Genomic DNA, 16,319 nt, shown 5'->3' with positions numbered 1-16,319 from the left:
TGAACCTGATTTGGTAGTAGGTATAAATTAGTAGCATTTTTAATAATCTGCCGTGGCATTTCAATAAATTGTCCTCATTTATAATTTTGCGACCCTCGAATCGATAAGCAAAGGTGAAAGTGACCCCAAGTTATGCAAAGGTATCTAAATCCCTGCATTAAATGCTCTGATAGCAAATTGTGTGGTACGTAATATGCGCTTTATGACGACAGACGAGACATGAGCTAAAGCAGCAGATAAATGACGATAGACACTAATATTGAAGACCGCATGACGATAAACGCCATTCATTTATGTGCCATTTTATAGTTCACGACAACACACGTTATAAATAGATTTACTTCATGACCGTCAATGCCCTGAATTGCACATTTTAATCCTCTAAATTTTACGTTTTTATTTTCAGAACCAAAGCTAGCAGCAACACATTGGGACGTCTAAGCAAATCGACGAGTCGACTGGCAGGTGGTGGTTCATACAGCCCTAATGGAGACCCGAGTTTGAGTCGAGGTGCGCAGACTTTACCGCGGAAACTTTATGACGAGAGAGTCAAAAAACAGACGTACATTCAACGGAACAGCGCCTCAAACGACTCTCACCACTGGGAATCCAGTCGCCTGAATCGAGTAAACAAATCACACCAACCTCACTCCAACAGCATGATCAATGTCTCTATAATCAACAACGTGACCCCTCCTACGTCATCTATAGGAATTAATAAACCAGTGACCAATGGGATAGGTATGTCTTCGTCCACAGGACCTGCAAAACCCGCCCGGACCTACCGCTCAAACCTCACACGCAGCAAGAGTTTTAACGTTCACGCTGGAGAACCAGGCAACACAGAATCATCCTCGTTATTTCTGGGGCCCAGGGGTCGAGATGTGACCAGCGTCTATAAGTCAAATCCACATCTGCATCGTTTAGATGAGTCTCCACCACCACTAAAGAGCCCTGGAATCTTGGCCAGCATAAATCGCAGTCAGCGAGATCTTTCTGAATCCATCGGTCAGGATAAAGACGATACCGATCTTGACGGAAGTCGGGAAAGCCACAGGTTTTCTAAAAGTACAAGTAACTTGATAAGTAATGGGCACGTAAGTAATAGCACCTCGACTCAAGATACAAAAAAGAAGCTATTCTTGAAGGGTTTGATGGACAGAGCACCAGAACTGTATAAAACTCTTCATGGGGATGAAGATCCTGATGTCAGACCATTGTCTCCAAGTCCCGGAGGGCGACCATATAACAACACACCTTTTAGAAACGGAATTTCAAACAAAGCATCTTCAAACAGAATCCTCGACTATAGCAGTTCATTCCGTTCTTCCAGTACAAATGCTACTCCTGAAAATGATTCCATTAGAGGAGTCCGAGCTTTGTCATCGCCATATCGACCTCCTATAATCAATGGCGTTGATCGTGTCGTATCTCCAAAACCTGGCTACACCAGCACCCTGACCCACACCCCGCCTTTCAAAGAAACTAACAGCGGTACGACGACGTCCATAGTGAGAAGAGGCAGTATCGGAAATGACGATTACTCGGAAACTGTTCGTATCACGTCAAAATCCGATGACCCCATAAGGCCCAGTGTTACAAACACTGTTCAGAGCTTCTCTAAGAAGACGATCCCGACAAAACGAGGGCTGTCAACAGAGACGATCGAGTCCAGCGAAACAAAAACCGTGACTAAGAGCCGGCTGCGGGGTGGAGATTTAAGTCACAATTCAAATCCGTATTCGATGCGCAACGGTGGAGGAGGTGTGGTTATAGAAGTGAAGGCGCCCAGAAAATGAACCCGGCAGGCTGTTTCGCCCTAGGCCTATTTCTCGTGGACATTTATTTGAATATAAACACGTCTAAACCTCCCCGTCATAACCCATATTAATTCCAAATATGTTTTGCGGTGAATTGCCTAAGTATTAGTAACAAAAGAATGTTAGAAGTGTGTCTGCATTTATGTAATCGGGGATTCGGGCAGTTTTATGCAAGTAAGTGTGGGATTTATGGTGCCTGAAAATTTTCTCATGACCTTCGCGTGTTTTGGCTGAAATATGACAAATCTTCGTCTCGTGTTAGTGATTTTCAGGCAACAAATTATTATTCGTTAAATCTCAGCTGTTGAATTATCTTGCAGGTGTTCAGAAGCAAAAGGCTTGCTTGCTGTTGAACAGATATAGTAATTCGTTCTGCAAACTTCGGAAATGGTTCTAAATAACTGATTGCGTAGCAAGGACGTATGTAAGTATAATATGACTCAGTAATTGTCATGATGGATGTAAAATTCCCATCGCCTCACGCAGTAGCCAGAATCACTAATTTTAACAAAGTTATGTATATGCCAAACTCCATCCTTTCTAGACCTTTCTAGTGGGCTGTCATTAACTTCGCCAATTGAAGAAATATCTTCAACATTAGCATATTCACGTACTTTACCTAGAAATAGTAATTCATCTGTGCCTATTCCGTGAATTTAGATCAATAATTTAGTGAATTCCTGACAAAGGAAGACCACATTAGCCCTTAGCTTTAACGACAAGTTTGTGCCAAACATAAGTGAAACATGTCGAAATGTGAGAAAGATAATATAAAATATACGTAAGAAAATACGAGTATGTAGTATGTAGGGTATCGTGGCTTATAATTAAGAGGCAAAGCCTGGAAAAACTTCCCGTAAAGTATCACCAGTACTTAAGCTTTCAAAGCGCTGATAATGAGACTAAATTATGGAAGATGATTTTTGATTTCGTACTTCAGTTAATTACAAAATATTCACACCAGTGCTACTATTGTTGCGAGAGACAACTGTTTACCGTTTAGTGTCTTCTGGATTTGTCAAAACGTCCGACGTTTCTGAGGACCCTATTGATTCGTATCCAGTGAGCACCGGAGGTTCAGCCTCTGAGGTTAACGCTTCCGGAGCGTGAAGCTAGACATTCACCTTTGTCATGCGTAGAGTTTAAGATCATGTCCTGTTTTACCTCCACTACCATGTAGGATTTTATGGATGTGACGTGGAACAAAAGCTGTTACTTCTTCCCTGAAGATGGCAGTTTTCTATATTACTACGTCACAGAAGACTTCACATTGCACACAGTTTGCTGTGAAAGACTCAAATATTATAGAAGTGTTCCATTTTCTTTGCTGTGGCTGAATATGTGGCCCACAAAATGAAATGCAACAGCTGAATCAACTTCATTCATCTGAAATTCTGATAATAGAATAGATTATGATGATGCATGCTATTTTTTCTTACGTAGTGTTTTAAAAGTCCGTGATATCAGGGTTACAACAACACAGTTGTCCGAAAATTTCCCTGAGAATTTTCGTACTTCTCACACTTCCTTTTCAGAAGATATGACTGCTATAAAATTCCAAATGAAATAAGTAGAATATGTGCCTTGCTTTACAGGCTTCCATTTGTGGATTTTTAACAATTTACTATAAGAGAATAAAATAAGATTCTTAAACATTTATTATATTAAAAAAAACGCACCATGCAATACTTCGTGTCTGCACAAAATGAGAATTTTAGGACTCAAAATAAAATTTATTTTAACTGATACTATCATTAGCTGTGAGAATTTATTAGCTGATTAAATACTTCGTTTATACCCTCGAAGGGATGATCCTGACCTCCATAAATGCTGCTCAGTATAGAGACAAACCAACACAGATATTCTAGCAGTTTCCAAAAAGTTATTATTGTTTTTAAAAAATAGTTATAAGAAGTCTTTGTAAAACACTTCGCCATAATAAAATATAAGAACTTTGCAAGATCATGGTTGACAATGTGAAATTTAAGGTTATGACAGCAATGTGTATGAAGATGGCTGTTTTCTGGAATGTTGCACCCTATAGTCTGACCCTGATGATGGTGATGGTAATCTCCTCTGAAACATCAGTAAATATCTACCAAACTACACAGTGCAACATCCCAGAAGACAGCCATCTTAAATTAATATTATTTTAATCAGAAAAATTTAAATTTTATATAAAAGTGGTAACCAGTATGAGAAGAATGTTGTCGCAGATGTAGCTTGAACTGATCAAGACTCAGATTTCAATGCATGTTCTTTTTCATATGCCACTTCTGTTTTTATTTAAAAAATAACCTACAAATGAGGTTAAAAACTTCATTTTTTTAACCCTACCATACTGCATGACAACTGTACAATACTTGTTAGTCATACTTTTCATCAGAATTCTGTAATGTATTACTGCCTTCCCTTTAATTAATTTAAGCTATGTTTTAGTTACATATAAGTGCTACTAATGATTTAAATAAAGTTTACGTATACTGCTCCGTTAAGGCATGCGCTAATGTAGTATGTTACTTAGATTTACATTTGAACCAAATGCAAATCTTAATAATAATTAATAGTAAAAGTGAATTTTCATTTCTTAATACACTTATTTTGGTATGTTTTGTAATCAAGTACATGGTACTTTCATGAATAAAGAATTTAACAAAAACATTCATAGTTCAGTTTCATCCTGGTCCTCATAAAATCTTGGCCTGTTTCTCTTATTTTATAAGGAAAATGGTTCTGTTGGTATTGTCATGTCTGTGTGTGTGTGTGTGTGTGTGGGGGGGGGGGTCTTACAGTTTGAATCGCAGGGTGGTTTTTATGGAACTTGCAGTAAATGGCATGGTACTGATGGCACATCTGTGCTAATTTTATGATGGAAAAACAAATTATGTTCTGAAGATGATGACTCTGGTGACGGGTCGTGCAAATGAGGCTGCGGTGGGGTCTGGCAAATTCTACATTTGACATCAGTCAAGAGCCTGAAGTCAGGCATTAATTTTTGTGTTGGGCCATTTGACAAGTATATGGCTTCAGTCACAGTGACGATGTCACTTTTAATTTGCTTTATAAAGAAATTTTATAATCTGTTTACATTAAAAGTGATATGTTGTTCAACATAAATAAGGTTAATTCCTATAAAAGTTTATTGGAAATCTTATAATATTTAAGGCTGATTAATTGAAGAATGAGATGAATGAGATATGTACCATATACTGGGAAAGAAGGAATGCATACAAAAATTTTGGTCAAAAACCTACATTTGAACCAAATGCAAATCTTAATAATAATTAATAGTAAAAGTGAATTTTCATTTCTTAATACACTTATTTTGGTATGTTTTGTAATCAAGTACATGGTACTTTCATGAATAAAGAATTTAACAAAAACATTCATAGTTCAGTTTCATCCTGGTCCTCATAAAATCTTGGCCTGTTTCTCTTATTTTATAAGGAAAATGGTTCTGTTGGTATTGTCATGTCTGTGTGTGTGTGTGTGTGTGTGTGGGGGGGGGGGGGGGTCTTACAGTTTGAATCGCAGGGTGGTTTTTATGGAACTTGCAGTAAATGGCATGGTACTGATGGCACATCTGTGCTAATTTTATGATGGAAAAACAAATTATGTTCTGAAGATGATGACTCTGGTGACGGGTCGTGCAAATGAGGCTGCGGTGGGGTCTGGCAAATTCTACATTTGACATCAGTCAAGAGCCTGAAGTCAGGCATTAATTTTTGTGTTGGGCCATTTGACAAGTATATGGCTTCAGTCACAGTGACGATGTCACTTTTAATTTGCTTTATAAAGAAATTTTATAATCTGTTTACATTAAAAGTGATATGTTGTTCAACATAAATAAGGTTAATTCCTATAAAAGTTTATTGGAAATCTTATAATATTTAAGGCTGATTAATTGAAGAATGAGATGAATGAGATATGTACCATATACTGGGAAAGAAGGAATGCATACAAAAATTTTGGTCAAAAACCTACAGGAAGAGATTACTTGGAGATGTGGGTATATGCATGGGGGGATATTAGTGAAGGCTTCTTAAAAACATTAGGGACTGTAAAATAAAAGGATATGAAAATTTGCAATGGTAATTTTTGTGTACATACAAAGCAATCTTTCTTATCCCTCTTCATGTTTTGAACTTTGTTGCACATAATGAACCAAGATGGACAGGCAAATAAAATTGTATATGGTAATGGATATTAACCATGCCATAGTTCAGGTAGTTACTGGCTTCTCACTCCAGAGGCCTGGATTCATGCCTGTGTCAGTTCATGTGTGGATTTGTGGTGGATAAAGTGGCATTGGGACAGGTTTTTCTGCAAGTAATTCGATTTTTTCCATCAAAATAATTCCACTACTGCTCCATATTCGCACATTTATTATCTGGGGACGGACAGTGGACCTATTAGTGGTCAATTTCAACAGATACATAGTCTCAACCCAATGCAAGGAATAAAAGGTCATGTATCATAAATATTCCTACTAATCCTATGTGAAATTTACCTAGCCGACCTGTTCTATGTGAACCATGGCAAATGTAGCATGGATCATATGTAGCGATTATTCCCTTCCGGTACGTTTACAATTTGACAACGGTTTATGAAGATGGCCGACAATCAACAAAGTAGATTCGAAAAGTCCTTGGGGTTGTTAACAACGCGTTTTGTTTCTCTCTTGCAAAAAGCCCGAGATGGTGTACTGGATTTGAAAGTAGTATGTAAATATTTTCGTGTGTGTGAAAGTAATACTTTGTACTAGTAGTATGGAGCTGTCAGGAATACCGTATGCCTTTGAATGTTCACATGGGCTAACGGTCATTGTATAATATTTCTGGTCCGGTTTCCCATATCGTATTAAGTTTAATTGTTCTAGAGGCGAATGTATTTAATTTTTGTTTAAGGCTGCCGATATACTAGCTGTGAGGCAGAAGAGAAGAATATATGACATAACCAATGTTTTGGAAGGCATTGGTCTCATTGAGAAGAAAAGCAAAAACAGTATACAATGGAAGTAAGTACATATTACACAAGGAACAGAACCGTTTATAAAGATATCTTAACAAAGTAGATTCTTGATGGCAGTCTGATTTAGATATTTCCTGCCTTTTAGAATGTGAAGGTTGACAAGAGGTTATCTGCAACCAGGTGAATTGACATCCTCATACTACAGTTTGATTATTTTTATGTCCTCTCATTTACGCTTTTGTCTTAAGGTTCTAATTTTAATATTTAGTTGTTTGGTAGACGTAAGTTGAAAGATTTAGAACTGAATGGTAGCAAGAATTCCTCAAATTTAATCTGCATCTCATTTTTCATGCATATTTTGAACTTTTACGCACCATGTGTACAGTGGGTGAAAAATAACTCTGAAGTGTGTTGACTGATACACATACTTGTGTGATAGGGAGAGAAAGGCTGCAAAGTGACAGCACATGCAGAAATAGCTCAATCGTTCCTTATACTGTCATGTGAAATTATAACATTAAGACTGTAGAAGTAGCTCCTGCGGGTTAAGGCATGTGATTGTATTACTAGTGTTTTAGAGTTCCTTTGAACCACAAAATTCAGTGTAATGTAAAAGTCAGTACATTAAGATGTAACCAATTTTGTTGAAATTAAAAAGGAAAACTGTGTTTCTAATCATACCATCTTGCTCATTCAGACTCTTTGATGTTTGGCTGCCTTTTGTACTTTCCATCTTCTCTTCTCTTCTCTTCTTACTGTGATGTTTCACAGCTAGTTATTTTTTATCTACTGTAACAGTGTTTTTCCTGATAAGCCAATAGTTGCAAAGTTATTTAAAAAATCCCCACTTTATATGGGAGCTGGATGTTCGTTACTTTGTCAACAGGAGCTCTGCCGCTAGCTCTTATCCAGAACATGATAAATTCAGTGTGCACCCTCCCACTGTATTTCTTTAAACCTGTCTTGTCCCATTCTGAAATCATAGAGCCCTATTTTAATCCAGTTATGTTATAATTTGGAATATATATATTTAAATTTTTACAAAGACATGATTAACTTTTATACTGCATACTGTGTTTTATTGAAAACTTCAGTATTTATTTACAGCAGTTTAATATATGTATGGTCGCAAGATGTTTATGCACTTCTAAAATATAACAAGAAAGAATTTGTTGATGTGCATTGCTTGTAGTGTGCCACTGCCCAGTTCCACCCTCCCAGCATTCATTCTCGCTGTCAATATTACTGTCTGTGTCACTCCTGCTTGTATAGACTTCCAGCCAAGCTTAGGGCAACAGATTGAGAAGTTGGTTAATAGCAGATGGGAAAACAAAATGATTCTGAACTCAATTTTACAACAAAGTTTTACAAAATCTGAAAACTGCCTTGTGTCAGTTATTATTAATAGGAAACTGCACTGGTAATGTTTTGCTTGTGATCCTAAATTTATACAAGTTAAAAGCTAAAGTATTTGGCTCTTATTTTGCTAGACTTTTAAAATGGAACAAGAAATGCGTTACAGAGAGGGAGAGACAACACCCTTTTTATTTATGTGCCTCTACCAGGAGTTTTGAAGTTTATTACCCCCCCCCCCCCATTTCAATCTATAATTTAATAGTATTTTATCTGTATGATTTTGAAGGGGTGCTGGACCAGGATGCAACACTCAGGAGATGGCAGATCGTTTAGCAGTACTGAGGAAGGAGATATCGAGGCTGGATGAACATGAGCAGAAGCTAGATATGCACAAACAGGTCTGATTTATAAATAAAATTAATGTGGTTTCTTTTACTGTCTTAGCTGGGATGGTTATGATGATGAGGTGAAGTAACATCTGTCCCTAACGCCTGATGTAGAACTGGTTGGTACTGCAGTAAATATATAATATGTAGGAGATACATAAATTATGCTTTTATTTTGAAATGTTTATTACTTTTATTATGAACCAAATTATATTTTAGTATTCAAAATTTCAGTTTGTTATAACAAAGAACATTTCCCTATGAAGTAGTTGGTTTGGTAAATTACTTTTTTTGGGCCAGATTTTCGTTTGCTAATTGTGTCAAGAGAAATCTGGATACACTGTATGATCTTGTTTACTAATTCTTGATCTTACTCAATTGGAGAACGAGGGGTGTTAAGTGTTTAATTTCTGACAGAATAAAGCAACAACAAATTTTACATGCTTGAACTAGTTATCTTTTGGGCATTTTTAATATAAAGAGAAGATGGCAACAAGGAAGCTGTTGGCACATTTAAGTTATTTAAGTTGATTAAATGGGGAAAATGAAGAAAACTTTATTAGTTCTGAGCTCTAGCCTCTATTAAGCTCCCCTATCCTATTTTTTACATGTAAATTAGATTTTTTGAAGGTACTGGATTTTAATCACTTCAGGCAAAAGGCCACAACCACTTATCTACTTTCCATTTATGATCTCACCTCATGCAAAGGTATGTAACCTATATAGTAGAAATAGTGTAGTTAATAAACCTGGGGTTCAGTGCCAGGTACTTTGCCATTATAGTACATACAAGTATTTGGTCAAGTTCCTTGCAGTCTATGTCTTGGCAGTAGGTGAATGCTGTTTCAGCTGAGAATCAGATCCTGGTTATCCACCTCAAAGAGTCACTACACTAACCGATTTGCTAGTTAAATGTCAACTACTCGAGGAAAACTCGATGGAGTTAATTTTGATGGCGTACATTTTTTACAGTGGATGCAGCAGAGTATTTGTAACATTACGGATGATGTTGAAAACTGTCACCTGGCATATATAACACACGAAGACATCTGTAGGTGTTTCAAGGAAGACACAATGCTTGCAATCCAAGCTCCCAGTGGAACAGAATTGGAGGTTCCCTTGGTTGATCATGTGAGTTTGTAATTCAGTCTGGACCAGTTGTGATGGGTTTTATGTTGTGTTAATGCAGATGGCACAAATTAACAATAATACATAATGTAAGAAGGGAAACGTTCCTTCCAATTCATTATGATTGTCAGATTTAATATCACATTTTCCTGACAGAAAGAAGATTGTAAATATATTCTACACATTTATATGACATGTTTTTCAGTAGGAAAGGCTGTAGGGGGAAAAAAGAACATTCAGAAGACCTAGGCAGAGATAGGATGATAATATTAATTAATGGATCTTACAGAAATGGGTTGGAAAGATATGGATTAGATTCATCTGACTCAGGAATGGGGCCTGTGGTGGGCTGTTGTCAACATGGTAATGAACCTGGTTTTATCAGGTAGGAAATTTCATGACTAACTGAAGTAAAGATCAGCTTATCAGGACTCTACTCCATAGTTAGGAAATTAGGATGGATTTATAGTTTTTCATATAGTTTGGTTGGTTTTAATGAAGTTGCCAGATCAATCACAGTTAGTTTTTTAAACATGCATTTTATCAAGAATCATGATAAAGCACGTACAGTCATATTTGTAAGTCTCTTGCTTAATTTTATAAGTGCAGGCCATGGGCAAACAATTAATAAGTCATTTAAGCACCAGTTCTCAAGGCAAGTTTGGTACATAACTTGTTTTCACATATGAATATTAATGACCCGTTTCTGATCTGTCAACACTACCAAATTTATAATTTTGGCCTCTTGTGAAATGTATGTCTGCTGTGAAATATGATTTATGAAACCATACAAGCTGAATCATATCTGTCTCTGCAATGAAGTTTAATTTATAAACCTACAAGCCGAGTCGTTACAACTGGTCGTATTGGCCTTGCTGAAAACAAAGTGGTAGTGGTGTTAGTAATTATTTTACTCTTATTTTGTTACTTGATTTTTTTCCCCTCTTAATTTCTTATATACAGCTATAAAGTTAGAAGAACATTTGAAAACTTGGTTGTTATTGTAGTATGGGTGCTTGGGAAGGGTCCACAGGTAGTAGATACTTTTGGAACAGAAATAACATATTGCATACCTTATTACTTTGAATTACAAGCTTCTGGCAGCCACGAACTTGGGCCATATGTGAAAAAGACATTAAAACAGGCCAAGATTGCTGTATCTCACATCCCTGCTGATGGCTCATTCACACCCTATCATATGACATTTGATGCTACATAACCTCAGCATCTAATTCAGTTTTATAAAATAAATAAGCCAGTATTCTGTGAAAACTTCCATGTTGCTTGGAATTTCTTTTCAGAATAGCAGCAACAAGAAGAATTATCAGATCCATCTCAAGTCATCAGTTGGTCCAATATATGTTCTGTTAGTTAACAAGGACATTGATTGCACCAGCCCTGTGGCAATAGAAGTTCCACCCCCAAAGTCTGTTTTAGAGTCCAGTGTCAAGGTATTTAATGTCTTTGGTATTATTGCATGTAAATGGCTCTTCTAGTGTTTCTTCTTGAAATGAGATGTGCATTATGTGGGGAAAATGATTGTCAGTAGTACTGATTTATATCCTGAATGAATAACTCTAATTCCTGGCAAGGCAGAACTTTCTTTTTCTCGCCTTCCTGTCCGTACTGGCTTTGTGGCCCGCAGTGCTCCTTGTTAGAGGGCACTGGGAGCTCCTTGGGGTAAAACAACTAGTGTACAATGCTGACCACTGACTTATATTTGGTGCCAAGATTATGAATATGTGGAGCTTTACCTTCACTCTCCATATGCATTCATGGCATGACACTTAAGCTCCAAGAAATGTTGACCTTTTACTTGTATTAGTAGTACAGGATAGGTTAATACATGTGAATTATGAAGGAATGCTTTGGTTTGCTCCAGGATGAAACCGAAGAATTGGACGTAGAATCAGAAGACACTGAAAAGGTTTCAGCTGTTGCAGCTCCCAGTCCTCCTGCAACTCGTTCCACCAGGTCACGGAACAACTCGCCACAGAAACCTGGCTCATTGTCACCTCGAATACCGACACGGCAGACGGCTCAAGTAAGTAAGCCTTTCGTTGCTCAAAAATGAAGATTTATGCATGTTATAATGGAAAATATACTCATTAACTGTTGAATTTCACTCATGTTTCAACATTTTTATGACAAAATAACATTTTTAGATTGAAACCACACGCCCAATGAGTCCTTCAAGTTCCAGCTTGAAGCGACGACGTGGTCCAGGAAGACCACCAAAACAGCCACGAATTGATCCCGAAGCGGAAATAGAATGCAACCCTGCGTTATTGGAACCTGACATCATCCTCAGTGATATTGTGTCTGCAGGAAGCACAGGTTAATTATTAAACACCTATCTTTGTTGTGGTTTAGAACTTTTGACATGTCGCAACTTCAGAATATATATTTGGTCTGTCCAGCTGTTCAGAGGTCTTCGAAATTGCATTTTTCTTAATGCATGTATTTTATGTTTCAGATGTTCCCATGTCAGAGGTAGATGGAGAACTGATGGAAGAACTTATTTCAGCAGAAAGTAGGTAACTTAAAGTTGATCTGTGCTGTGACATTAAACCTCTCTCTCTCTTCTTTGAGCCATAAGGGTGTTATTTTACAGTGATAAAAATTCTGTAAATTTTGTATATTTTGTCATGAGGGATCAAGAAATGTGCCGATGTCACAAGCAAAAGTCTTTATGTGATAAGTAGAAAACTATTTGTTGGTCTTTGTGCCCTGTATGCATTTTGTCTAGTTACAGGTGCAGAAACCAAAGTATTTTTAGACATTTTGTATACATACACATTTGGATAGCAGCTATAGGGTTCTCAAAAGTTACCCTCTTTCATGGAGTTTGTTCTGTATTTTGTTACTTTATTGAATCTCTTTTAAGAGTCATCTATCCAGACTGAGGTTTTTCATTCCTTTTCTCGGTTCTTCTAGGTAAATGCTGGTATAGCTTATGCTAATTGGCTTTGACTCTTCCAAATCCCTACCTACCATCTTACAATCACTCTTACTTGCCTTTTGATACTTCATAATCTATATTTGATAACAGCAGTATTAAACAGTGGAAGAATCAGTCAGTCTGTGTCCAAAGTTGGTAAACGAGCTAAATTCATCCCTGACAAGATTATTGTGGTGCTCTGTAGCCTTTAGTTCCAGTTTCACTCTTGGGGGCCCTGCTACCTCCAGGTTCACTTCATCTGGCTGTGTAGCCAACAGTCTTACTCTACCTGCACAGGTTATTCTACCCTCTTACCAGCTGTTCCAGGTTCTACAGCCTTACACCATTTAATCATCCTACCTATAGGCAGAATCTGTCTGGCTCATCCTACGCCACAACCCTTTCCATTGATGCTGTTGAGGATGAGATGACTAACTTGTACTTGTAATCTGGAATCTGAACCTTCACTAGCCTCTTGTGATACCAAATGGATGGACCCCCCTTTTTTCCAGTGCTACATGTGCCGTATTTGTCAGGTGTTGGTGAGTACCGTGAAACAGTAGTATCCTTTGAGTGTATTTCTGTATAATTATTCTTTGGATATCAAAGTGGAAAGATATGCAAATTGGATATTGAAAGAAGTGGTAGTCACCAGAGAAGCACTCCACCTGACCTCTCACCTCGGTCAACGCTGAGATCTGGGATGTGTGGAGCTTTACCTCCGTACCTGCATGGTGTAGTGTTTAGACAGAGAGCAACTCTACTTCCACTTGTGTCTCCCAATTTAAGGAAATTTATTTCAGTTTGTGTAACATAAAAACATGAATTAGTCATGATTGTCACCAAAATATAAGATAAGTAATTGCAATATGTTATCTCAGGCTTTTCACTGCCAGGGACATTTGTACTGAGCAGTTTCTTAGTTGCCAGTGAAGAGGTAAAATAATATGGCTAGAATTGCCTGATGAAGGCTAATGAGTTGTTGGGTAATTGGCCTTGCCGTATGCTTCAGCTTTTAGCTAAGGTGTAAGGGGGTTGTGTGTTATTTTCACAGAGTGTTATAAAATAAACACACAAGATTGTCTAACCATCTGCATATTTCATCTTTGAAACCTGAACTGGTTACATAATTTTATATTTGGGGTCTATACTAAAAGTTGCCATGCAAATGCAAATTTTGTTTATATTGGTCCAGTATAAAGTCCTGCTTAACATGAAGCCATGTTGAACTTTAGGTTTTGTAAATAATGGCTTATCATACAACAAATTGGTACCTAATATAAAATTTAAAATTTTTAGTTGAAATATTTTTCAGTATGATGAATATTTAATGCAGTAGAAAGAAAAGATGGTGTCTGACTGCATCAGTAATGTAGTCAGACACCATCTTTTCTTTCTACTACATTAAATATTTATCATACTGAAAAATATTATAATATGTAATAAAATAGTCTCGTAGAAGTAGACTTATATTTCAGAGGTGCTTATTGCCCTTATCATCAGGGTGATGAGCCACTAAGCACTTCTGAAATGCCAATCTATATCTATAAAACTGGAGCAATATCCCAAAAGGCTGTCATCTTCATGCTCTGTGCCATTAGAGCCTGAAGTCCTCACATATTTCATCTTCTGTTTCAGTCTATGGTCCTCTGGTCAGATTGAGCCCTCCTCCAAGCGAGAAAGATTACTTCTTCAATTTGGGAGATGGTGAAGGCATTTGTGATCTCTTTGATGTGCCCATGATCTCCATGTAAAGCCACTAGAAGTGAATGACAGTTTTGTAAGTTGATTCCAAAGATGAAAGACACGTGTAATGCAGGAACAGTTTTGTTCTTATTTCTACGTTGGACATTGTTTATCGTCCTGTTGAACTCCATTTCAGTTAATGTTACAGATTTTTGTATGCTATTATTCTGAACAGGATGTGGAGAAAGTGCATTCTTTCAAGTACCTGAACAGTGAAAACTCATGCACTTTTCCATGAACACTGGTAACGAAACTTTTTTAATCGGTATTCTGAGTAAAAAGTTGAAGAATTCCATTAGAATGTAGTTGCTGCATATACAGTAAATGTGATGTACTATGATTGTGTGAATGGATACTGTTTGTGTTCTAGGTAAGACTAGTTAAGAGAGTCGTTAATTCAAATAAATTGTGTGAAAGGTCTTGGTCTCTTATGTTTCCTTAATTTTATAAAATGTGGCTTATATGTCCCATTGTGTGTGTGTGTGTGTTTTTTTTTGTGCTGATTGTTGGAAGTCCCCCCCCCCCCCCCCCTCATATTTTCACAGTCCCTGTTTAAAACAAATATCAGGCTCCAGGAGCCATGTTTAAATACATTGCTTAGTCACATCTCTCATTACACTCAGCTCTGAAGATGGAGGCAGAGACAGTCTCTGAAACACTGGAAACTAACTCCGTTCTCTCGGGGTGATCGCCATTAGAAGACATCAATGTTTGCACAAAGTTAAAACAGCAGTCGCTCACCAACCACGGATTTCAAGTTTTCTATTTGCAACCCTGGCATTTGGTTGCTTTGTTTTCAGTTTAAAATGTGTACATACAGGAAGAAAAAGTGTGGCAGAGGAAGAGGGCAAGCACAATCATTGTTATCACTGGTGGTCATCATCATGGACTCAGTAATCTAATATCTTAAAGGTAAGTAAAGAAACCTGGCGATCTCATTGTTATAATTAGTATGTAACCTGAACATGTATTAGTTTTAAGCACTTTATATTTTGTTAGTTTTGTTGAAGAAACAGGCAGCTTTCTATACCACACAGAGTTTCATCTACGTTTGCCTATAGTTTGGTTGTTCCTTGTGGACAGACATGACAAAACTAATAATTGGTGCTTACTGAAATTTGTTTTTGAAATGCCATTAAAAAGGATAACTTTGGATATTAGCAATATCTTCTTCTTCTTCTTCTTCTATGGCTCTCCGGTCCGTATTCGGTCCATGGCCTCAATTCTCCTCTGCCCAAGGCTTTGATCGAGGTTTCAAAACATCTTCCTTTTTACGGTGCAAGGTTGTCAGCCTTGCGACCAACCCCCAACCTGGAGGACCAGGGTACCTGTCTTAGTCTGACCTCTCCCCCTCGACCAATCTGGCTAGGGAGGCCCTACCAGTAGCTCTTGGGGTCACTGAGGTACTCAAGCCCCACCACCACGACAAGGTGCAGGTACAGTGTATTCTTTATGTACATAAAAAGTTTGTATGTTACAAACTCCAAATATGTATTATTACATATTAAATTAAAATCCGTGGAGTAACAGCTCCAGAGAGCCAAAGCCGACTAGCTTGACTGACTGCCGGCCTCACGTTCACATGCCTAAGCAGAGGTGAACGATCATCCAACCAGATATAGGGTGACGTGTGGTCAGCACGACAAACCCCCAGCAATTGCTAGCTTTCCTGACCGGATTACGCTACCCATTGTAGCTCCCCAATTTCCTCACGATGCTGGGTTGGCACCGGTCCCATACACTGGTCGAAAGCTCATGAGAAAATTTCTCCTCCCCCGAGACTCGAACCAGCGCGCATTCCATATCGCCGGTCCGAAGCATGATGCCTCAGACCGCGCGGCTATGGCGCAGAACTATTATTACATATGCATGATTAATATCATTCAGATATAAAATTCAGCTCTATTTTTACATTTTTTTATGTCATTTGTCTACCAAGCACTGTGGTTACCATGATCTTAATATTTCATT

At 37.7% G+C, this 16,319-nt stretch overlaps 2 protein-coding genes across 7 annotated transcripts in view; both read left to right on the top strand.

The window, feature by feature from the left end:
• Positions 1–4,481, top strand: part of chas (chascon) — an 83,157-nt gene extending 78,676 nt beyond the window's left edge. For all 4 annotated transcript variants that reach the window (XM_087349165.1, XM_087349167.1, XM_087349166.1 and 1 more), the window contains one exon: positions 407–4,481. In XM_087349165.1, the coding sequence (XP_087205291.1) occupies positions 407–1,799 (1,393 nt within the window). In that variant the 3' untranslated portion in view covers positions 1,800–4,481. The remainder of the gene's footprint in view (positions 1–406) is intronic.
• A 1,906-nt stretch (positions 4,482–6,387) lies between these two features.
• Positions 6,388–14,768, top strand: LOC110831201 (transcription factor E2F5). 3 transcript variants are annotated; one of them, XM_087349169.1, is made up of 9 exons: positions 6,388–6,540; positions 6,728–6,837; positions 8,434–8,545; positions 9,506–9,664; positions 10,963–11,112; positions 11,544–11,705; positions 11,827–11,998; positions 12,138–12,194; positions 14,241–14,768. In XM_087349169.1, exons 1-9 carry the CDS (start codon positions 6,427–6,429, stop codon positions 14,354–14,356), a joined length of 1,152 nt encoding a protein of 383 aa, XP_087205295.1. In that variant the 5' UTR covers positions 6,388–6,426; the 3' UTR covers positions 14,357–14,768. The 3 variants fall into 3 exon arrangements, with proteins under 3 accessions (XP_087205295.1, XP_087205297.1, XP_087205296.1); XM_087349171.1 differs by having other exon boundaries at positions 12,138–12,198; XM_087349170.1 differs by lacking the exon at positions 14,241–14,768 and adding an exon at positions 12,921–13,905.
• Positions 14,769–16,319: the final 1,551 nt, after the last annotated feature.

Source organism: Zootermopsis nevadensis, unplaced genomic scaffold (assembly GCF_977971745.1).
Source record: "Zootermopsis nevadensis isolate Lab colony 2312 unplaced genomic scaffold, Znev_1.0 Znev_ptg000015l, whole genome shotgun sequence".
Lineage (NCBI taxonomy): Eukaryota > Metazoa > Arthropoda > Insecta > Blattodea > Termopsidae > Zootermopsis > Zootermopsis nevadensis.
This window is presented reverse-complemented; position numbering and strand designations above follow the sequence as displayed.